The 25,273-nt window shown below is 50.6% G+C and overlaps 1 protein-coding gene across 3 annotated transcripts in view; it reads left to right on the top strand.

Annotated features, from left to right (window-relative positions):
• Window positions 1-25,273, top strand: part of LOC140398252 (transmembrane protein 87A-like) — a 139,808-nt gene that overhangs the window by 9,743 nt on the left and 104,792 nt on the right. For all 3 annotated transcript variants that reach the window (XM_072486696.1, XM_072486701.1, XM_072486710.1), the window contains one exon: window positions 22,427-22,521. In XM_072486696.1, the coding sequence (XP_072342797.1) occupies window positions 22,427-22,521 (95 nt within the window). The remainder of the gene's footprint in view (window positions 1-22,426; window positions 22,522-25,273) is intronic.

The raw sequence follows: 25,273 nt of genomic DNA on the forward strand, positions 1-25,273 counted from the left end.
GCATGGCCTTCAAGCCCTCCACTGTCTCTTCCAGCCCGAATGGGGCCCCCAGCCCTTCTACCAGCTCCCCGTCTACCTTTAGGAAATTCAGCCCCTCCAAGAAATGCCTCATCCCCTCCAGCCCCATAGGGGGTTCTGACCTATACAGCCTGCTGTAGAAATCCCTAAACGCCTTATTCACCCCTGCTGAATCTCCAACCAGGTTCCCATCTCTGTCATTTACTCTCCATATCTCCCTGTCTGCCTCCCTCTTTCTAAGCTACTGTGCAATCATTCTGCTGGCCTTCTCTCCATGCTCATAGATCGCCCCCCTCGCCTTTCTTGGCTGCTCCACCGCCCTCCCTGTGGTTAACAAGCCGACGCCGCGTGTAGCCTCCGCCGTTCCCTTAAAAGCCCTGCCTCAGGGGTCTCCGCATACCTCTTATCAAGCTTCGGACCCATCCGGGAGCCCATCATTGCTGGTCGAGCTTGACCGATCCAAGCCAGGGTCAATAACTGTGTTGAAGTCCCCTCCCATGACCAACCTGTGCGAATCCAGGTCCGGTACCTTCCCCAGCATCCTCTTTCTAAATTCCACATCATCCCAATTTGGCGCATACACATGTACTAAAACCACCTGCACCCCCTCCAGTTTCCCACTGGCCATAATGTACCGACCTCCCACATCCGAGACTATCCTACCCGCCTCAAACACCACCCGCTTGTTGATCAGGATCGCGACCCCTCTCGTCTTTGAATCCAGTCCCGAGTGAAAGACCTGACTGACCCAGCCTTTCCTCAGTCTAACCTGGTCCGTTACTCTAAGGTGCGTCGCCTGCAACATTACCACGTCCGCCTTAGTTCCCTAAGATGCGCGAACACACGTGCCCTCTTGACCGGCCCATTTAACCCTCGAACATTCCAGGTGATCAGCCTAGTTGGGGGGCTCATTGCCCCCCCCCCCCTTCGCCGATGAGCAATCCCCTTTTTTGGGCCCGCCTCCAGCCCATGCTCGACGCCTCCAGTGGTCTGCCCCCAGGCAGCCTCTGCCCCCAACCTCCTGTCTGTCCCTTAGTCCAAGTCCCTCCCTCGACAGCAGAACATTTAACCGCCCCCCCCCCACCCCCGAGTTACAACTCTCCGTAACCTAACCCCTTTAATAAACCGAACATATGCACCCCCCCACTGTGCTTCCGTGAGCTGGCCCACCCAGCTAGCTTGGTGGCCCCCATCCCTGCCGCCGGATAGTCTCCCACTTTTAGTTCCCCCCCCCTCTTATACAAACATACTCCAACATCAAACAATCCCCACCAATTGCCCGACAGAAGAACACCAAGATCTAAACAAGCACACCTCCATCCCCCAACGGTGCAAATGAAAACCTTAACTCACTCAGCTCTACCGCTGGCCCCAAATCAATGCAAAAGGCATTACAAACAGCTTCCACAAAACGAAAAACGAGAAACTTTTTTTAAAAGAACAGAAAAAGAAAAAAAAAGCATGAACGTTGCAGCAAAGTTCAAAAGTTCTCAGTCCGCCACCAGTCCGTTCCTTTTCGCGAAGTCCAGCGCGTCCTCGGGCGACTCAAAATAAAAGTGCTGTTCCTCGTGCGTGACCCAGAGATGGGCCAGATACAACAGTCCGAACTTTACCTTTTTCTTAAAAAGGATCGACCTAATCTGGTTGAAGCCTGCACTTCTCCTGGCCACCTCCACACTCAGGACTTGGTAAACCCGCAGGATACTGTTGTCCCACTTACAGCTCCATGTCTGCTTGGCCCACTGTAGAATGCGCTCCTTAACCAAGTACCTGTGGAATCTCGCCACCATTGCCCTCGGTGGGGGGTGGGGTCTCCCATTCGCGGCTTCCTCGTGAGTGCTCTGTGAGCCCTGTCCACCACCAAGGGCCGGGAGAATGCCCCATCCCCCTGCAGCTTCTCAAACATGTCTGCGATGTATGCCCCAGCGTCCGTTCCTTCGGACCCATCCGGGAGCCCAACGATTTTCAGGTTCTGACGGCGGGACCTATTGTCTAGGTCCTCCACCTTCTCCAGGAGTTTCTTCTGTTGGAGCATCTCCACCTCCAACTCCACCGCAGTTTGATGTTCCTCCTGCTCAGCCAGCGCCTTCTCTACCTTCTGGATCGCCTGATCTTGGGCGATCAATCTAAGCTCCAGCCGCTCAATTGACTCTTTTATCGGGTCCAAGCAGTCCCATTTCTGCTTAGCAAAGCCTTCCTGAATAACTTGCATCAGCTGCTCCGTTGATGCTGGGTCGACAAACCAGAGATCCGGTCCTCCACCATGCTGTCTCCTGCTGCAGCTTCATCCCAAGCCTCCTCTGTCTTTCTGTTTCTGCCTTTACGAGCACCGATGTGTGAATTCAGTGCACAATTGCCTCTGTCATCAGTTTTACAATTCAAGTCCGGTAAAAATCGGGGGGAAAGGTCCAAAAGATGACCCGAGCGGGAGCCACCAAAAGTGCGACTTACTCCTTCATAGCCGCCACCAGAAGTCTTATTCGTATGTACACTTGCCCGTCGTTCCTTATACAGCAGCCGCACCCATGCCCTAAACTTTGGCCGATCCCAAACCTCTCCAGTACTGCCATGAGATAACCCCATTCTACCCGATAGAATGCCTTCTCCGCATCCAGAGCCACCACCACTTGCGCCTCCCTTCCCTCTGCTGGAGAGCGGACCATATTCAGCAGCCTCCTCACATTCAAAAACAACTGCCTTCCCTTAACTAACCTGGTCTGATCCTCACTGATCACCTTCGGGAGACACCCCTCCAGCATTAACGGCAACACCGTTGCCAAATTTTGGGCATCTACATTCAACAGAGAAATGGATCTATACGACCCACACTCACCGGGTCGTTATCTTTCTTTAGCAGTGCTCCATCGTTTGTGGCAAGACATCCTTGTCCGTCGCATCTTCGAACATGCCCACCATCAGAGGAGCCAGCTTGTCCTGAAATTTCTTATAAAATCCGTCCGTCCCTGCCGCCTTCCCTGCCTGCATCCTCCCAATTGCCTCCTTCACCTCTTGAAGAATAAAATTCGTCCAATACTTCATGAATATCCTCCGAGCCACCACCGACCACCTTATTCCGTGTCCGAACTATCCCCCTCTCCGCTGTCTCCCTCCAAAGTTGGCTGGCCAGCATACGTCCTGCCTTTTCCCCATACTTCTATACCGCCCCCATCGCCTTTCTCAGCTGGTGTACCGCTTTCCCCGTGAACAGTTGATCGCATCTCGCTTGCAGATCCTTCCTCTTAACCAGGAGACTCGGGTCCGTACCCTCTGCATACTTCCCATCTGCCTCCAAAATCTCCTCTATCAGTCTTTGCCGTTCTTCCCTCTCCACCCTGTCTACCTTAGTCTTCAACGAAATCGCCTCCCCTCTTACTACAGCTTCAACACCTCCCAGACCACCGAATCCGAGACCTCCCCCGTACAATTTAAGCATCACCTACTCCTCAATCACCTTCCCAATCTTCTCACAGAAGCACCGGTCTGAAATATCCCCACATCCATTCTCCACCCCATCCTCTGAGCTACCCACTTTTCCAATACCGCATCCATAAAGTCTGAAGCATGATCGTAAAGCATGATTGCTGAATGCTCAGATCTATGAATCCCAGCCAATAGCGCCTTTCCCACCATGAAGAAGTCAATTCTTGAATACACCTTGAGTACTGGGGAGAAAAAAAATGAATACTCCCATATCTCTGGGTTTAGGAACCTCCATGGATGATCTACTCCTAGCTCCCCCCATAAGCCCAGGGGCGCTATGCGCTCACTAATGCCACCAACCTACCCTCCAGCGCACCCACCACCTCTATGTCCCTGCCCCCATAGTCCGCCATCACCTTCTCCATCTGAGACGTACCTCCTTGCCTACCAGTACCACCACATCCTGAGCCCTAGTGTTAAACCCCAAGTGGAATACCTGACTTACCCAACCCTTCCTTTTTTTAAACAAATATTTTATTGAAAATTTTTGGCCAACCATCACAGTACATTGTGTATCCTTTACACAGTAATATAACAATATAAATAACAATGGCCAGTTTTATAAACAAGAAATAAATAATATATAAACAAAAACAAAACTAAATGGCAACTGCCTTGTCCCAGATAAATATTCTCCAAAAATATGTTTTAACAGTCCAATATACAATTATCTATAACAACAACCTATACATATTATACTTGTATATTAACATCCCTGAGAATCCCTCTGGTTCCTCCTCCTCCCCCCCCCCCCCCCCCCCCCCCCGGGCTGCTGCTGCTGTCTTCTTCTTTTCCATTCCCTCTATCTTTCTGTGAGGTATTCGACGAACGGTTGCCACCGCCTGGTGATCCCTTGAGCCGATCCCCTTAGGACGAACTTAATCCGTTCCAGCTTTATAAACCCTGTCATGTCATTTATCCAGGTCTCCACCCCCGGGGGCTTGGCTTCCTTCCACATCAACAGTATCCTGCGCCGGGCTACTAGGGACGCAAAGGCCAAAACATCAGCCTCTCTCGCCTCCTGCACTCCCGGCTCTTCTGCGATCCCAAATATAGCCAACCCCCAGCTTGGTTCGACCTGGACCCCCACTACCTTCGAAAGCACCTTTGTCACCCCCACCCAAAACCCCTGTAGTGCCGGACATGACCAGAACATGTGGATATGATTCGCTGGGCTTTTCGAGCATCTCGCACACCTATCCTCTACTCCAAAAAATTTGCTAAGCCGTGTTCCAGTCATATGCGCCCTGTGTAACACCTTAAATTGTATCAGGCTTAGCCTGGCACACGAGGACGATGAGTTTACCCTACTTAGGGCATCAGCCCACAGCCCCTCCTCAATCTCCTCCCCCAGCTCTTCTTCCCATTTCCCTTTCAGCTCGTCTATCATAATCTCCCCCTTGTCTCTCATCTCCCTATATATGTCTGACACCTTACCGTCCCCCACCCATGTCTTTGAGATCACTCTGTCCTGCACCTCCTGCGTCGGGAGCTGCGGGAATTCCCTCAACTGTTGCCTCGTAAAAGCCCTCAGTTGCATATACCGGAATGCATTCCCTTGGGGCAACCCATATTTTTCGGTCAGCGCTCCCAGACTTGCAAACGTCCCATCTACAAACAGATCTCTCAATTGTGTTACTCCTGCTCTTTGCCATGTTCCAAATCCCCCATCCATTCTCCCCGGAGCAAACCTATGATTATTTCTTATCGGGGACCACACCGAGGCTCCTGTCTTTCCCCTATGCCGTCTCCATTGCCCCCAAATTTTCAGAGTAGCCACCACCACCGGGCTTGTGGTGTATTTCTTCGGTGAGAACGGCAACGGCGCCATCACCATGGCTTGTAGGCAAGTCCCCCTACAGGACGCCTTCTCCAATCTCTTCCATCCTCCCTCCTCTTCTCCCATCCACTTACATACCATTGAGATGTTGGCGGCCCAGTAGTACTCACTCAGGCTCGGTAGCGCCAGCCCCCCCCTATCCCTACTACGCTGCAAAAATCCCTTCCTCACTCTCGGGGTCTTCCTGGCCCACACAAAACTCATGATACTCTTCTCAATCCTTTTGAAAAAAGCCTTTGTGATCACCACCGGGAGGCACTGAAACACAAAGAGGAATCTCGGGAGGACCACCATTTTAACCGCTTGTCCCCTCCCTGCCAGTGACAGGGATACCATGTCCCATCTCTTGAAGTCCTCCTCCATCTGTTCCACCAACCGCGTTAAGTTTAACCTATGCAATGTACCCCAATTCTTGGCTATCTGGATCCCCAAGTAACGAAAGTCCCCTGTTACCTTCCTCAGCGGTAAGTCCTCTATTTCTCTGCTCTGCTCCCCTGGATGCACCACAAACAGCTCACTTTTCCCCATGTTCAGCTTATATCCTGAAAATTCTCCAAACTCCCCAAGTATCCGCATTATCTCTGGCATCCCCTCCGCCGGGTCCGCCACATACACCAATAAATCGTCCGCGTAAAGAGATACCCGGTGTTCCTCTCCTCCCCTGAGTACTCCCCTCCACTTCCTGGAACCCCTCAATGCTATTGCCAGGGGCTCAATCGCCAGTGCAAACAATAATGGGGACAGAGGACATCCCTGCCTCGTCCCTCTATGGAGCCGAAAATACGCAGACCCCCGTCCATTCGTGACCACGCTCGCCATCGGGGCCCTATACAGCAGCTGTAGCCATCTAATATATTCATCTCCAAAGCCAAATCTCCTCAACACCTCCCACAAATAATCCCACTCCACTCTATCAAATGCTTTCTCGGCATCCATCGCCACCACTATCTCCGCTTCCCCCTCTGGTGGGGGCATCATCATTACCCCTAGCAGCCTCCTTATATTCGTATTCAGCTGTCTCCCCTTCACAAACCCAGTTTGGTCCTCATGGACTACCCCCGGGACACAATCCTCTATCCTCATTGCCATTACCTTGGCCAGAATCTTAGCGTCTACATTTAGGAGGGAAATAGGTCTATAGGACCCGCATTGCAGCAGGTCTTTTTCCTTCTTTAGGAGAAGCGATATCGTTGCCTCCGACATAGTCGGGGGCAGCTGTCCCCTTTCCTTCGCCTCATTAAAGGTTCTCATCAGTATCGGGGCAAGCAAGTCCACATATTTCCTATAAAATTCGACTGGAAATCCATCCGGTCCCGGAGCCTTCCCTGCCTGCATACTCCTAATTCCTTTCACTACTTCCTCTATCTCGATCTGTGCTCCCAGTCCCACCCTCTCCTGCTCCTCCACCTTAGGAAATTCCAGCCGGTCCAGGAAGCACATCATTCTCTCCTTCCCATCCGGGGGCCGAGCTTCGTATAATCTTTTATAGAATGCCTTGAACATTCCATTCACTCTCTCCGCTCCCCGCTCTATCTCTCCTTCCTCATCCCTCACTCCCCCTATTTCCCTCGCTGCTCCCCTTTTCCTCAATTGATGGGCCAGCAACCTGCTCGCCTTCTCCCCATACTCATACTGTCCACCCTGTGCCTTCCTCCACTGTGCTTCTGCAGTACCCGTTGTTAGCAAGTCAAATTCTACGTGTAACCTTTGCCTTTCCCTGTACAGTCCCTCCTCCGGTGCCTCCGCATATTGCCTGTCCACCCTCAGAAGTTCTTGCAGCAACCGCTCCCGTTCCCTACTCTCCTGCTTTCCTTTATGTGCCCTTATTGATATCAGCTCCCCTCTAACCACTGCCTTCAGCGCCTCCCAGACCACTCCCACCTGGACCTCCCCGTTATCATTGAGTTCCAAGTATTTTTCAATGCACCCCCTCACCCTTAGACACACCCCTTCATCTGCCATTAGTCCCATGTCCATTCTCCAGGGTGGACGCCCTTCTGTTTCCTCACCTATCTCCAAGTCTACCCAATGTGGAGCGTGATCCGAAATGGCTATAGCCGTATACTCCGTCTCCCTCACCTTCGGGATCAACGCCCTTCCCAAAACAAAGAAGTCTATTCGCGAATAAACTTTGTGGACATAGGAGAAAAACGAAAACTCCTTACTCCTAGGGCTGCTAAATCTCCACGGGTCTACTCCTCCCATCTGCTCCATAAAATCTTTAAGCACCTTGGCTGCAGCCGGCCTCCTTCCAGTCCTGGATCTCGACCTGTCCAGCCCTGGCTCCAGCACTGTATTAAAATCTCCCCCCATTACCAACTTTCCCACCTCGAGGTCCGGGATGCGTCCTAGCATGCGCCTCATAAAATTGGCATCATCCCAGTTCGGGGCATATACGTTTACCAAGACCACCGCCTCCCCCTGTAATTTGCCACTCACCATCACGTATCTGCCCCCGCTATCCGCCACTATGGTCTTTGCCTCAAACATAACCCGCTTCCCCACTAGTATAGCCACCCCCCTGTTTTTCGCATCTAGCCCCGAATGAAACACCTGCCCCACCCATCCTTTGCGTAGTCTAACCTGGTCTATAAGTTTCAAGTGCGTCTCTTGTAACATAACCACGTCTGCCTTAAGTTTCTTAAGGTGTGCGAGTACTCGTGCCCTCTTTATCGGCCCGTTCAGCCCTCTCACATTCCAGGTGATCAACCGGGTTGGGGGGCTTTTTACCGCCCCCCCTCCCCTTGTCGATTAGCCATCCCCTTTTTCCAGCTCCTCACACGGTTCCCACGCAGCTGTGTCCCCCCCAGGCGGTGCCCCCCCCCGCCCACCCCACCCCATTCCGGCTCCCCCCTCTCCCCAGCAGCAGCAACCCAGTAACTCCTCCCCCCCCCCCCCCCCCCCCCCCCACCACTAGCGTAGTTACACCCCCCATGTTGCTCCCAGAAGTCAGCAAACTCTAGCCGACCTCGGCTTCCCCCCGTGACCTCGGCGCGCACCGTGCGACGCCCCCTCCTTCCTGCTTCCCTATTCCCGCCATGATTATCATAGCGCGGGAACAAAGCCCGCGCTTCCCTTTTGGCCCCGCCCCCCATAGCCAATGCCCCATCTCCTCCACCTCCCTTCCTCCCTCCACCACCACCTGTGGAAGAGAGAAAAGTTACCGCATCGCAGGATCAATAACATAAAACTCATCTTTCCCCCCCTTTTTCCCCCCTCTACGCCCCCCCATACTCGCCCCACCACTTTGTTTCAAATGTTCTTTTTTAATAACCCGCTTATTCCAGTTTTTCTTCCACAATAAAAGTCCACGCCTCATCCGCCGTCTCAAAGTAGTGGTGCCTCCCTTGATATGTGACCCACAGTCTTGCCGGTTGCAGCATTCCAAATTTTATCTTCTTTTTGTGAAGCACCGCCTTGGCCCGATTAAAGCTCGCCCTCCTTCTCGCCACCTCCACACTCCAGTCTTGATATACGCGGATCACCGCGTTCTCCCACCTGCTGCTCCGGGTTTTCTTTGCCCATCTAAGGACCATCTCTTTGTCCTTAAAACGGAGGAATCTCACCACTATGGCTCTAGGAATTTCTCCTGCTCTCGGTCCTCGCGCCATCACTCGGTATGCTCCCTCCACCTCCAGCGGACCCGCCGGGGCCTCCGCTCCCATTAACGAGTGCAGCATCGTGCTCACATATGCCCCGACGTCTGCTCCTTCTGCACCTTCAGGAAGACCAAGAATCCTTAGATTATTCCTCCTCGCGTTATTCTCCAGCACCTCCAGTCTTTCCACACATCGTTTATGGTGTGCCTCGTGCATCACCGTCTTCACCACCAGGCCCTGTGTATCGTCCTCGTCCTCGGCAGCCTTTGCCTTCACGACCCGAAGCTCCCGCTCCTGGGTCTTTTGCTCATCCTTTCGCCCTTCGATTGCCTGTAATATCGGGGCCAGCAGCTCCTTCTTCATTTCCTTTTTAAGTTCTTCCACGCAACATTTCAAAAACTCTTGTTGTTCAGGGCCCCATGTTAAACTGCCACCTTCCGTCGCCATCTTGGTTCTTGCTTGCCTTCCTTGCCGCTGCTCCAAAGGATCCACTGCAATCTGGCCACTTCCCTCTCCTTTTTCCATCCGTTTCCAGGGGGTTTACCGCACAGTGCTTCTAGCCGTTAAAATTGCCGTTGGGGCTCTTATTAAGAGCCCAAAAGTCCGTTCCACCGGGAGCTGCCGAAACGTGCGACTTAGCTGGTCATCGCCGCACCCGGAAGTCCTACCCAACCCTTCCTAAGCCTCACCTGATCTTTCACCCTCATTAGTGTCTCCCGCAGCAGCTCTTTCAGCTCTTCAAATATGTGAAAACCTTTGATCTCTTCACCGGCCCCCCAACCCTCTCACATTCTAGGTTACTATTCTGACTGTGGGTCATTCACACCCTCCGCCCTTCCTATCTGCCTCATCATAAGCCCGGATCCTGCCTCTGATGCCTAACCCACCCCATCCTTTGGGTTACAGTCGTACATCCCCCCACCCCCCCTCCGAAAACCCAATTACTTCTCCTTACCAACCCCTCATCCAGTATCACGTATCTCCCTCACCCTTCCATGCCTCCCAGATCCATCGAAGCCTGCTCAACCAGGCACCGACAGCCACGACCCCTCGCCCCATCACACTCCTACTCACTAGCCAAACTCTGCTTGCTAGTGCGGGGGCCACTACCTGAACCCCCTGCTCTCAGTGCCCCCTCTTCCATTGTCCAATCCCGGAACAAAAAAGGAAGAAAACCCAACCACCCCCACCAAAGCTAGTGCACATATCCCCCAAGCCCAAAGTACTTACAACAAACTCTAGATACAGCTAGGCTACCCTCCCACATTCAATCAACCCCAAGACCCCTACATTCCCACCACCAAATACAGAAATGGACAACATCATAAAAGGAAAACAAAGACAAAGCCCAGTCCCCTTCCCCCTCAATCCAGATCTCATTTCTAGTCTCATCCCTCATTTCAGTTCCAATCCTTCAGCCTTCACGCACGCCTCCACTGCCTCTACCGTTCCGAAGTAGAGATCCTTCGAGTTGTATGTCATCTTCAACTTTGCGGGATTGACCACCCCAGACCGCACACCTTTCGTATCAAGTGCCGCCTTCACCCGTCCAAGGCCACCTGCATTCTCGCCAAATCCATTGTCAAATCCTGGTAAATCTGTACACCAGCATCTTCCCATTTCACCTCTCGCCTTTGCTTCGCACAATTTAGGATCTTTTCCTTGGTAGGGTACTTGTGGAAGCAAAGTATATATGCTTTTGGTGGCTCATTCGCTTTTGGCTACGGCCTTAGCGACCGACGTGCCCTGTCCAGCTCGTATTGGGAGGGCTCTTCTCCCTCCCAAATCAACTCCGCCAGCATCTTTGCGAAGTATTCGGTCGGCCTCGAGCCCTCCACCCCCTCTGGCAGACCCACATTTCGAAGATTTTGCTTCCTTGACCTGTTCTCCAGGTCTCTACCTTAGCTTTGAGCTCTTTATTCGCCTCCGCCACTCTATGCAACCCCTCACCCATCGAGGTGATCTGGTCGCTGTGCTACAACATCGCCTCCTCCATCCCTTTCAACTTCTCTCCTTGCTCTCTTATCTAGGCCACATTCTTCGACACAGCCGCCTTTACCGGGAAATTGCCTCCTCCACCCATGTTTTCACCACAGCAATCATTTCCCTTTGCATCACCTCCATATGCTTGGCAAAACAGCCTTTCAAATTCTCCGGACATCACTTTGATCAGAGATTCCACTGTGAGGAGGGCGGCCCCGCATTGTGCTCCTTCCCCTGCCATCTTTTTTCCCGCCTGAGACATCGACTCACTCAACGACGGATTTCCGTTCGCTCCCTTCTTTCCACCCTTCTTCTTCTGGGCCTTTGACATCATACCCCTATCTAATATCTTCCTACACCGACTTATTCAAAAATTGCCCCCTCGGATCGGGCATTAAAGTTAAAACAACCAAAACCTCAAGCAGGAACTTCCCAACGTGCAACCTCCGTCTACATGCCGTCACTGGAAGCACAGCTGTTCTTTTTATACCTTATCTAATAATTTTGTACACCACTATCAAATCTTCCCTCAGTTTCCTTTTCTTCAAGGAGAACAACCACAGCTTCGCCAACCTAACATTGTAACTACTATCTCTCAACCGGTTCTCGAAAATCTGCTCTTCACCTGGTGACGGACCTTCACGTTCTTGCTAAAGTCCGGTGATCATAACTGGATGCAAAGCTCGCGTTGTGGCCTAATTAGACATGTGTCTCGAGGTTTATCGCAAAGCTGCTAACTTGACAATGTAGAAGTGGCCACTCACTAGCCGACATATCCCAACCTTTTCCTAGCTCGGAATCCGCTTCATTCTACTGGATGAGAAACCAGCCCAGTTTCCATATGAATGCATTGGTGGCGTTTGTCTTTTTGCAATACTTGTCTTGTAGTTAAAATTGTATATGATGAGCCGGTTTATGACTTTGCCACAGCTAACAAACTGAGAAAATGATTTTTGACTTCCCTGTTGACTTCCGTGAGTTACAGCAGAAGGTGGTCCCACAGGAAAGGAGGGAAATTTAAATAAAGGGAGGATATGTTTCTGATACTAACAATAAAGAGTAGTTAATGTCAAGCTATGACAGTATTTTCTTTTGTTCATGTCTGAAGAATCATTGGTACTGCCACTGTATTTACTTGGGCCAGTAGAGATGATTGGTATCTTAGAGTATCATTTTTTTTCACAATGCTCATGATCCCATGCACAATTATACTTGTCATTGGTGATCTATTCAATCTTAATATATATTTTTTAAAATATATTTTATTCAAAATTTTTGGCCAACCATGACAGTACATTGTGTATCCTTTACACAGTAATGTAACAATATAAATAACAATGGCCAGTTTTAAGCAAGAAATAAATAATATATAAACAACATCAAAATTAAAAAACAAAACTAAATGGCAACTGCCTTGTCCCAAATAAATACTCTCCAAAAATACAATTCAGCAGTCCAATATACAATTACCTATAACAACAACCTATACATATTATACATATACACTAACATCCCTGAGAGTCCTTCAGATTCCTCCCCCCCCCCCCCGGTTGCTGCTGCTGTCTTCTTCTTTTCCATTCCCTCTATCTTTCTGTGAGGTATTCGACGAACGGTTGCCACCGCCTGGTGAACCCTTGAGCCGATCCCCTTAGGACGAACTTAATCCGTTCCAACTTTATAAACCCTGCCATGTCATTTATCCAGGTCTCCACACCCGGGAGGAAGGCTCCCGGAGGTGGAATCTCACCCTCAGAAGTTCTTGCAGCAACCACTCCCGTTCCCTACTCTCCTGCTTTCTTTTATGTGCCCTGATTGATATCAGCTCCCCTCTAACCACTGCCTTCAGCGCCTCCCAGACCACTCCCACCTGGACCTCCCCATTATCATTGAGTTCCAGGTACTTTTCAATACACCTCCTCACCCTTAGACACACCCCCTCATCCGACATTAGTCCCATGTCCATTCTCCAGGGTGGACGCCGTTCTTTTTCCTCCCCTATCTCCAAGTCCACCCAATGTGGAGCGTGATCCGAAATAGCTATAGCCGTATACTCCGTCCCCCTCACCTTCAGGATCAACGCCCTTCCCAAAACAAAAAAGTCTATTCGCGAATAAACTTTGTGGACATAGGAGAAAAACGAAAACTCCTTACTCCTAGGTCTACTAAATCTCCATGGGTCTACTCCTCCCATCTGCTCCATAAAGTCTTTAAGCACCTTGGCTGCTGCCGGCCTCCTTCCAGTCCTGGACCTCGATCTGTCCAGCCCTGGTTCCAGCACTGTGTTAAAATCTCCACCCATTACCAACTTCCCCACCTCTAGGTCCGGGATACGTCCTAACATGTGCCTCATAAAGTTGGCATCATCCCAGTTCGGGGCATATACGTTCACTAAGACCACCGCCTCCCCCTGTAATTTGCCACTCACCATCACGTATCTGCCACTATGGTCTTTGCCTCAAACATTACCCGCTTCTGCACTAATATCGCCACCCCCCTGTTTTTCGCATCTAGCCCCGAATGAAACACCTGCCCCACCCATTCTTTGCGTAGTCTAACCTGGTCTATCAGTTTCAAATGCGTCTCCTGTAACATAACCACATCTGCCTTAAGTTTCTTTAGGTGTGCGAGTACCCGTGCCCTCTTTATCGGCCCGTTCAGCCCTCTCACATTCCAGGTGATCAGCTGGGTTGGGGGGCTCTTTACCCCCCCCCTTGTCGATTAGCCATCCCCTTTTACCCAGCTCCTCACCCGGTTCCCACGCAGCTGTATCCCCCCCAGGCGGTGCCCCGCCCACCCCACACCAGCTCCCCCTTCTCCCCAGCAGCAGCAACCCAGTAAATCCCCCCCCCCCCGCTAGATCCCCCACTAGCGTAGTTACACCCCCCATGTTACTCCCAGAAGTCAGCAAACTCTGGCCGACCTCTGCTTCCCCCCGTGACCTCGGCTCGCACCATGCGACGCCCCCTCCTTCCTGCTTCCCTATTCCTGCCATAATTATCATAGCGCGGGAACAAAGCCCGCGCTTCCCTTTTGTCCCCGCCCCCAATGGCCAATGCCCCCAACTCCTCCACCTCCCTTCCTCCCTCCCCCACAACCTGTGGAAGTGAGAAAAGTTACCGGGTCGCAGGATTAACAACATAAAAATCATCTCTTCCTGCCTTTTCCCCCCTCTTCGCCCCCCATATTCGCCCCACCACTTTGTCTCAAACGTTCTTTTTTAATAGCCCACTCATTCCAATTTCTCCTCAACAATAAATGTCCACGCCTCATCTGCCGTTTCAAAGTAGTGGTGCTTCCCTTGATATGTGACCCACAGTCTTGCCGGCTGCAGCATTCCAAATTTGATCTTTTTATGAAGCACCGCCTTGGCCCGATTAAAGCTCGCCCTTCTTCTCGCCACCTCCGCACTCCAGTCTTGATATACGCGGATCACCGCGTTCTCCCATCTACTGCTCCTTCGAGTTTTCTTTGCCCATCTGAGGACCGTCTCTCTGTCCTTAAAACGGAGGAATCTCACCACTATGGCTCGAGGAATTTCTCCAGCCCTCGGTCTTCGCGCCATAACTCGATAGGCTCCCTCCACCTCCAGCGGACCCGTCGGGGCCTCCGATCCCATCAACGAGTGCAGCATCGTGCTCACATATGCCCCGACGTCCACCCCTTCTGCACCTTCAGGAAGACCAAGAATCCTTAAATTCTTCCTCCTCGCATTATTCTCCAGCACCTCCAGCCTTTCCATACATCGTTTATGGTGTGCCTCATGCATCTCCGTCTTCACCACCAGGCCCTGTATATCGTCCTCGTTCTCGGCAGCCTTTGCCTTCACGACCCGAAGCTCCCGCTCCTGGGTCTTTTGCTCATCTTTTAGCCCTTCAATCGCCTGTAATATCGGGGCCAACAGCTCCTTCTTCATCTCCTTTTTAAGCTCTTCAAAAACTCGTGTTGTTCAGGGCGCCATATTAAACTGCCACCTTCCGACGCCATCTTGGTTTTTGCTTGCCTTCCTTGCCGCTGCTCTAAAGGATCCACTGCAATCCGGCCACCTTCCTCTCCTTTTTCCATCCGTATCCAGGGGGAATTCCCTTCTGGTTTACCGCACAGTGCTTTTAGCCGTTAAAATTGCCGTTGGGGCTCTTATTAGGAGCCCAAAAGTCCGTTCCACCGCGAGCTGCCGAAACGTGCGACTTAGCTGGTCATCGCCGCACCCGGAAGTCTTCAATCTTAATATTGAAGTGCAGTTGAATTCAGAGCAATACGGTCACAGCCCTTGCTCATTGTGTACATATTGCAAATCCCTCCCATTCCCAAGGATTTCCTCCGGATGCTCCGGTTTCCTCCCACAGTCCAAAGGCGTGCAGGTTAGGTGGATTGGCCGTGCTAGAATTGTCCTTGGTGTCCAAAAGAGGTTAGGAGGGGTTATTGGGTTACGGGGATAGGATGGAAGTGAGGGCTTAAGTGGGTCGGTCAGACACGATGGGCCGAATGGCCTCCTACTGCACTGTATATTCTATGTTATTCGTCTGCCAACTCCTTAAACTTGTGAATTTTAGGGTATCCAATTCATTTTTTCCAATTAAGGGGCAATTTAACGTGGCCAATCCACCTACCCTGCAAATGTTTTGGGTTGTGGGGGTGAGACCTGTTGTGTTATGTAATTTGGAATAACACAAGCTGCCTCCTGATGCAGTTGTGAGTAAAAGATGCTCCAAACTTTGAAGTGAGTTCACTGTGTTTTATTGAACTATTAGCACAGTTCTCAATGAGTTCGACTCTGCTAACCTAAATGTAGTAACTCAGTCTAACTGAACTAGCCTTGCTCTAAGCCATTTGCTGGGGTGTGATGCTGAGGATACACCCTGTCTCACTCTGTAGATGTTGGTCTGTGGAAAGAGGTGGGGTGTGAGTGCCTCATCCCTTTTATAGTGAGATACCACCCTGAGTGTCCTGACTGCTCATTGGTCATGTCCTATTCTATGTGTTCATTAGCTGCATGTTTGCATATCATGACAAGACCCACACAAACACGGGGAGAATGTGCAAACTCCACACGGACAGTGACCCAGAGCTGGGATCGAACCTGGGACCTCGGGTGCCATGAGACATCAGTGCTAACCATTGTGCCACCGTGCTATCCTGTGTGTTTAGTTGATAGTATTTCTCCCAGCACCAGCCCACAGTATAACTCCAATACCTGTTGAGTTTAAGTGATTAATGTTTCCCACTAGGTTTGAATAGAAGACCCACTGAATTTTTATGCTGATGGTGTATAAACCAGGTGAGCATTGCCTGCTATGTTTTATTGGTTCTGGAGTGTATAGGTGAAATAAGCTGAGTACAGTAGTGTTTTGGCACAGTAGCACACTGGTTAGCATTGTTGCTTCACAGCACAAGGGACCCGGGTTTGATTCCCGGCTTGGGTCACTATCTGTGTGGAGCCTGCATGTTCTCCCCGTGTCTGTGTGGGTTTCCTCCGGGTGCTCTGGTTTCCTCCCACAAGTCCCGAAAGACGTGCTTGTTAGGTGAATTGGACGTTCTGAATTCTCCCTCGGTGTACCCGAACAAGCGCCGGAGTGTGGTGACTAGGGGATTGTCACAGTAACTTCATTGCAGTGTTAATTATTTTATTTTTTTAATATATTTTATTCAAATTTCTGGCCTAACATAACAATACAAAGTTTTTCCTTTTTAACAACAATAAAGCAATATAAATAACAGTGGCCAGTTTTTAACGAATAAATAAATAATATATAAACAAAAAACTAAATGGCAACTGCCTTATCAAAAATAATTACTCTCCAAAAATACAATCCAACAGTCCAATATACATTACCTAATACAAATATCTATACATATACAGAGACATCGCTGAGAACCCGCCCGGGTCCTCCTCTCCCCCCCCCCCCCCCCCCCCTCCCCCCTGGGTTGCTGCTGTTGCCTTCCCATTCCCTCTATCGTTCTGTGAGGTAGTCAATGAACGGTCGCCACCGCCTGGTGAACCCTTGAGCCGAACCCCTTAATGCGAACTTTATCCGTTCTAGCTTTATAAACCCTACCATGTCATTTATCCAGGTCTCCACGCCCGGGGGTTTGGCTTCCTTCCACATAAGCAATATCCTTCGCCGGGCTACTAGGGACGCAAAGGCCAAAACATCAGCCTCTTTTGCCTCCTGCACTCCCGGCTCTTCTGCAACCCCGAATATAGCTAACCCCCAGCCTGGCTCGACCCGGACCCCCACCACCTTCGAAAGCACCTTCGCCACCCCCACACAGAATCCCTGTAGAGCCGGACATGACCAGAACATGTGGGTGTGGTTCGCTGAGCTTCCCGAGCATCTCCCACACCTATCCTCTACCCCGAAAAATTTACTGAGCCGTGCTCCAGTCATATGCGCCCTGTGTAACACCTTAAATTGTATCAGGCTTAGCCTGGCACATGAGGACGATGAGTTTACCCTACTTAGGGCATCAGCCCACAGCCCCATCTCAATCTCCTCCCCCAGCTCCTCTTCCCATTTCCCTTTCAGCTCGTCTACCATAATCTCCCCCTCGTCCCTCATTTCCCTGTATATATCCGACACCCTACCATCCCCCACCCATGTCTCTGAGATCACTCTATCCTGCACCTCCTGCGTCGGGAGCTGCGGGAATTCCCTCACCTGTTGCCTCGCAAAAGCCCTCAGTTGCATATACCGGAATGCATTCCCTTGGGGCAACCCATATTTTTCGGTCAGCGCTCCCAGACTTGCAAACGTCCCATCTACAAACAGATCTCTCAATTGTGTTACTCCTGCTCTTTGCCATGTTCCAAATCCCCCATCCATTCTCCCCGGAGCAAACCTATGGTTATTTCTTATCGGGGACCACACCGAGGCTCCCGTCTTACCCCTATGCCGTCTCCACTGCCCCCAGATTTTCAGAGTAGCCACCACCACCGGGCTTGTGGTGTATTTCTTCGGTGAGAACGGCAACGGCGCCGTCACCATAGCTTGTAGGCTAGTCCCCCTGCAGGACACCATCTCCAATCTCTTCCACGCCGCTCCCTCCCCTTCTCCCATCCACTTACACACCATTGAGATATTGGCGGCCCAGTAATAATCACTTAGGCTCGGTAGTGCCAGCCCCCCCCTATCCCTACTACGCTGCAAGAACCCTCTCCTCACTCTCGGGGTCTTCCCGGCCCACACAAAACTCATAACACCTTTCTCAATTCTCTTGAAAAAAGCCTTCGTGACCATCACCGGGAGGCACTGAAACACAAAGAGGAATCTCGGGAGGACCACCATTTTAACCGCCTGCACCCTTCCTGCCAGTGACAGGGACACCATGTCCCATCTCTTGAAATCCTTCTCCATCTGTTCCACCAATCGTGTTAAATTAAGCCGGTGTGAGGTTCCCCAATTCCTGGCTATCTGAATCCCTAAGTACCGGAAATCTCTTGTTACCTTCCTCAGCGGTAAATCATCTATTCCCCTGCTCTGCTCCCCCGGATGAACCACAAACAACTCACTTTTCCCCATGTTCAATTTGTACCCCAAAAAATCCCCAAACTCCCTCAGTATCCGCATTATCTCTGGCATCCCCTCCACCGGGTCCGCAACATACAGCAATAAATCATCTGCATACAAAGATACCCGGTGTTCTTCTCCTCCCCTAAGCACTCCCCTCCACTTCCTGGAACCCCTCAGTGCTATGGCCAGGGGCTCAATCGCCAATGCAAACAGTAACGGAGACAGGGGACACCCCTGCCTCGTCCCTCTATGAAGACGGAAGTAATCAGACCTCTGTCTATTCGTGACCACACTCACCACCGGGGCCCTATACAGCAGCTGTACCCATCCGATATACCCTTCTCCAAAACCAAATCTCCTCAGCACCTCCCACAGATAATCCCACTCCACTGTCGAATGCTTTCTCGGCATCTATCGCCACCACTATCTCCGCCTGCCCCTCTGGCGGGGGCATCATCATTACCCCTAGCAACCTCCGTATGTTCGTGTTCAGCTGTCTCCCCTTCACGAACCCGGTTTGGTCCTCATAGACCACGCCCGGGACACAGTCCTCTATCCTCGTCGCCATCACCTTGGCCAGAATCTTAGCATCTACATTTAAAAGGGAAATGGGCCTGTAGGACCCGCATTGCAGCGGGTCTTTTTCCTTCTTTAAAAGGAGCGATATTGTTGCCTCCGACATAGTCGGGGGCAGCTTCCCCCTTTCTCTAGCCTCATTAAAGGTTCTCGTCAAAAGCGGGGCCAGCAAGTCCATATACTTCCTATAAAATTCCACCGGGAATCCGTCTGGTCCGGGGGCCTTCCCCGCCTGCATGCTCCCAATCCCTTTCACTACCTCCTCCATCTCAATCTGTGCTCCCAGTCCCGCCCTCTCCTGCTCCTCCACCTTAGGGAATTCCAGCTAATCCAAGAAACACATCATTCTCTCCTTCCCTTCCGGGGGCTGAGCTTTATATAACCTTTCATAAAATGCCTTGAACACCCCATTCACTCTCTCTGCTCACCGTTCCATCTCTCCCTCCTCATCTTTCACCCCCCCCATCTCCCTCGCTGCTCCCCTCTTCCTCGGTTGGTGGGCCAGTAACCGACTCGCCTTCTTTCCATATTCATACTGTACACCCTGTGCCCTCCTCCATTGTGCCTCTGCATTACCCGTGGTCAACAGGGCAAATTCTAGTTGTAGCCTTTGTCTTTCCCTGTACAGTCCCTCCTCCGGTGCCTCCGCATATTGCCTGTCCACCCTCAAAAGTTCTTTCAGCATCCCCTCCCTTTCCTTACCCTCCTGCTTTCCTTTATGTGCCCTGATGGATATCAGTTCCCCTCTAACCACAGCCTTCAACGCCTCCCAGACCACTCCCACCTGAACCTCCCCATTGTCATTAAGCTCCAAGTACCTTTCAATACACCCCCTCACCCTTAAACATACCCCCTCATCCGCCAATAATCCCATATCCATTCTCCAGAGTTGGTGCTGTTCTTTTTCCTCTTCTACCTCCAGGTCCACCCAATGTGGAGCGTGGTCCGAGATAGCTATGGCCGTATATTCCGTCCCTGTCACCTTCGGAATCAGTGCCCTTCCCAAAACAAAAAAGTCTATCCGTGAGTATACTTTGTGGACATAGGAGAAAAACGAGAACTCCTTACTCCTAGGCCTGCTAAATCTCCAGGGGTCTACTCCTCCCATCTGCTCCATGAAGTCCTTGAGCACCCTAGCCGCTGCCGGCCTCCTCCCGGTCCTGGACCTCGATCTGTCCAGCCCTGGGCCCAGCACCGTATTAAAGTCTCCCCCCATTACCAACTTTCCCGCCTCCAGGTCCAGGATACGTCCCAACATACGCCCCATAAAATTTGCATCATCCCAGTTCGGGGCATATACGTTCACTAGAACCACCGCCTCCCCTTGCAATCTGCCACTCACCATCATGTATCTACCCCCACTATCCGCCACTATGGTCTTTGCCTCAAACAGTACCCGTTTCCCCACTAAAATAGCCACCCCCTGTTCTTCGCATCTAAACCCGATTGAAACACCTGCCCCACCCATCCTTTACGTAGTCTGACCTGGTCTGTCAGTTTCAGATGCGTCTCCTGCAACATAACCACATCTGCCTTTAATTTCTTTAGGTGTGCGAGTACCCGTGCCCTTTTAATCGGCCAGTTCATCCCTCTCACGTTCCACGTGATCAGCCGGGTTGGGGGGCTCTTTACACCCCTCCCCCCCCCCCCTTGTCGACTAGCCATCCCCTTTTTTAACCCAGCTCCTCACCGGTTCCCACGTACCCGTATGTCCCCCCGACGGCGCCCTCCCGCCTCGACCACCTCACCCCATACCAGCTCCCCCTTCTCCCCAGCAGCAGCAACCCAGTTAACCCCCCCCCCCCCCTCCGCTAGATCCCTTTCTAGCGTAGTTGCACCCCCCATGTTGCTCCCAGAAGTCAGCAAACTCTGGCTGACCTCGGCTTCCCCCCTTGTCCTCGGCCCCCACTGTGCGAGGTCCCCTCCTTCCTGCGTCCCTGTTCCCGCCATAATTACCATAGCGCGGGAACAAAGCCCGCGTTTCCCACTTGGCCCCGCTCCTAATGACCGGCGCCCACAGTTCCTCATCCTCCTCCCCCCCCCCCCCCCCCCCCCCCCTCCCCCACAACATGGGGAAGAGAGAAAAGTTACAGGGTTGCAAGATTAACAACTTGAAAAATCATCCCCTCCCCCCACATAATCACCCCACCACTTTGTCCCAAACGTTCTTTTTCTCGCCCGCCTATTCCAGCTTCCCGTCCACAATAAATGTCCACGCCTCTTCTGCCGTCTCAAAGTAGTGGTGCTTCCCTTGGTGTGTGACCCACAGTCTTGCCGGCTGCAACATTCCGAATTTGACCATTTTGTGAAGCACCGCCTTAGCCCGATTAAAACTTGCCCTCCTTCTCGCCACCTCCGCACTCCAATCCTGGTATACGCGGATCACCGCGTTCTCCCACCTACAGCTCCGAGTTTTCTTCGCCCATCTGAGGACCATCCCTCTGTCATTATAGCAGAGAAACCTCACCACTATAGCTCGAGGTATTTCTCCAGCCCTCGGTCTTCGCGCCATAACTCGATAAGCTCCCTCCACCTCCAAAGGGCCCGCCGGGGCCTCCGATCCCATTAGCGAGTGAAGCATCGTGCTCACATATGCCCCGACGTCCGCCCCTTCTGCGCCTTTGGGAAGACCTAGAACCCTTAAATTCTTTCTCCTCGAATTATTCTCCAGCACCTCCAGCCTTTCCACACACCTTTTTGTGCTGTGTCTCGTGCATCTCTGTCTTCACCACCAGGCCCTGTATTTCGTCTTCATTTTCAGCAGCCTTTGCCTTCATGACCCGAAGCTCCTGCTCCTGGGTCTTTTGCTCCTCCTTTAGCCCTTCAATTGCATGTAATATCGGGGCCAGCAGCTCCTTCTTCATCTCCTTTTTCAGTTCTTCCACACAGCGCCGCAGGAACTCTTGTTGGTCCGGGCCCCAAACCAAACGGCTACCTTCCGACGCCATCTTGCTTTGAGCTTGCCTTCCTTGCCGCTGCTCTAGAGGATCCTCCGCAATCCGGCCGCTTTCCTCTCCTTTTTCCATACGTGTCCGGGGGGGGGGGGGATTCCTTTCTGGTTTACCGCACAGTGTTTTTAGCCGTTAAAATTGCCGTTGGGGCTCCTTTCAAGAGCCCAAAAGTCCGTTCCACCGGGAGCTGCCGAAACGTGCGACTTAGCTGGTCATCGCCGCACCCGGAAGTCCCCATTGCAGTGTTAATGTAAGCCTACTTGTGACATGAATAAGGATAAATTATTATGTTTCTATTGTCTTTCTGAAAGGACCAGTGACCTAAAATGTAGCAACAAAGGAGAACAGTACTGACAGGTTGTGGATCTCTTACACTTTTCCTTCAGAGCCTAAGACCTTTATTAAAATGTCTAGGATTTCAGTATGTTGCTGACCAGTATTGCTCATTCTTTCTTTTGTTCTTGCATCTAGTTCTTGATAGGAACACATGTGATTCCTCACAGACTTTTAACATTTCCTGGTACCTCAGGTATTCACACTGCTACAATGAAGTCTTCAACATGCCGGTAAGTCAATTTGCAGTAGTTTAGACTTGCAAGTTTACTGTAGTGCCGTTTGCAAATCTTTTGACATGGACTACAATTCCAAATTGCTGGATGGTCTCAAGACAAATGGAATGTTGGCCCTCCCTTTACAGCTAAGCGCATTTTGTTTATGTTACTATGAAAAGTGCTGAGCGAAGGGTGAGATCTTCGACAGGAGAAGAAAGGTGAAATATTTGGGGCATTAGTTGTATTTTAATTGGGCTCTTTTACTTATTGGGTGGAACACTGCCTCCTGGTAGCAGCACCTTGTATTTTTTGAAAGGCAAATTGAGAGGGAACTGCATTGAATCCTAGCTTAGTCAATGTTCCCCTTCCATTTAGTCCGCAGACATTAGAGATCATTAAATCTGGAAGGGTAAGAGGTGTGCCCATAGGACATGTGAGGACACTGGTTACAGATGGTTCTGGGGCTATATTTATCAGTACCACTGAATAACGTGGAATGTGTTATTTTGCTAAATTCGCCATTTGCCTGAATTTTCAGATTGTTGTTGCCAGAGTTACAGGGCACATGATAATATAACCTTCTTTACCACCCTTGTGCTCAGTTGTGGGGAAGTTATTGAAGCTGTCATTCGGGACTGATTGAGCAATTGAAATAAATAAGAGGCTTTGTTAATAGTAACTGACTAACCTAATTAAATCTTTTTGAAAAGGTAAAGAATATTTGTGGATGGCTGGAACATAGAAATATGAGTTGGTCTTTCATTTTTTCAAACCTGCTCCACCATTCAGTTAGCTGATATGAATCTTGACTCCATTTTCCCACCCTTTTTCCATGTCTACAGCCAGATGTGAGATCATGGTAAGTGGGAGCACAGAAAAAGAGATCCACATTTCCATTGTCCTTTGTGTGAAAAATGCTTGCCGAGTTTGATCCTGAATGGCTGAGCTCTTGTAAAATTATATCCCTTGTTTTTGATTTCCCTGCCAGAAGAAATAGTTTTCTGTATCCACCTTTTCAAATTCTTGAACGTTTTAAACACCTTGATCAAATTAACGGTATATGCAAGGGCGTACAAGTAAAATTCATGTCTCGATATACTAGGCAGCAGTCCTGTGCCTTACACAACTACTGACCATGCTCATGGTCCTAAATGTCTGTAAATTATCAGACACTTTGACCAGTTTATCAAAACGATTTGCCCAGATGCCCTTGATTTATGAAATCAACAAAGAGAAAAAAAGGTTCACGATTCAACACAAATTAATTAACAAATACAATAAATGTTTACAAGAAGCAGTTATCCCAAATAACCTAAATATTATTTGCCCAAGATTCTAATGCTACCCGTGCCGATGAACTCGATTGAGCTGTGGGTCCAGTTCTCTGAGTCTCTGCTGTCTCCGGGTCCTTATCTGGGAAGGTGCTGTTCCGTCTGTCTCTGGACCACTGCCGAGTCTTGTCCGTTGTCTCCGTGTCTTATCTTCGCTGGGATGGTCTCTCGGTGTCTCTTCTTAACCACGTTTTTGTGCTCTTCGAGAAGATTCTCTGACAGTCAACCAATGAGGTCACTGGGCAGGGGTCGCAGCACCTAAGGTCGATTATCTCCGATCTTCGTTTGCAAGGCAAGTCCAGATGTGCCTGGCTTGCCATCTCCCACCAGTGTATTCGAACTTGACCTGTTCAAATTCCCATCAGGCCTGGCTACGGGCTGTTGACTGTTTAATTTACAGTGTCTGATTCTGTGTCAGGCCTACAGTTCAGGTTGTTGGCCATCTGACCACACAAATATCATCAAAGACATGTGAAGTTACAAATCAAAAACAGGCTACATTTATATTGAACCTTTTCATACCTCTTAACAGTGTTAGGCAAGTGGGAGCACTCTCACTTGTGAGTTGAGGTTTGCGGGGTCATGTCCCCCTCTAGAGCCTTGAGCATAAAGCCAGTGCTGCACTGACAGTGATGCCACCTTTTAGACAAAGACATTAAACCAAGGCCCAATCTTCCCTAAGTTGTGGATGTTAAAGAACCTGTGACACTTGTAAAGAAGAATGGGGACATTCTCCCTAGTGTCCCAATAAATACTTGACCTTCAACAAACATTCCCAAAATTAGATTGTCACACCATTAGCACATTGTTGTTCATGTTCAACAGAGACAACAGTTGAAAAGTGTTTTATTACCTATTACCTATAAAGCACTTCAGAATATCCAAAAGCCATCAACTATCCGACATAAATGCCGGTCTTTATCTCAAAAGCCCAGTGAATTAGTTTGAACTGTGTTCATAGATCATAGAATTTACAGTGCAGAAGGAGGCCATTCGACCCATCGAGTCTGCACCGGCTCTTGGAAAGAGCACCCTACCCAAGGTCAACATCTCCACCCTAACCCCACTAAGGGCAATTTTGGACACTAAGGGGCAGTTTAGCATGGCCAATCCACCTAACCTGCACATCTTAGGACTGTGGGAGGAAACCGGAGTAGCCGGAGGAAACCCACGCACACACGGGGAGGATGTGCAGACTCCGCACAGACAGTGACCCAAGCCGGGAATCGAACCTGGGACCCTGGAGCTGTGAAGCAATTGTGCTACCACTATGCTACCGTGCTGCCCACTAGGGTGTTCTGTAGGTCATATTCTGGGGAGTACGTCGGCAGCAGATGTAGTGTCTGGCTGCATACCTTAAAAGGAAGGCACTTATTTTCTTCCCAATTTTATCCATGTTCCTGCCACACCTCCTTTCTGCCCCTCTTTCTTTCCCA

The sequence above is a fragment of the Scyliorhinus torazame genome, chromosome 2, assembly GCF_047496885.1.
Source record: "Scyliorhinus torazame isolate Kashiwa2021f chromosome 2, sScyTor2.1, whole genome shotgun sequence".
In the NCBI taxonomy this organism is placed as follows: domain Eukaryota; kingdom Metazoa; phylum Chordata; class Chondrichthyes; order Carcharhiniformes; family Scyliorhinidae; genus Scyliorhinus; species Scyliorhinus torazame.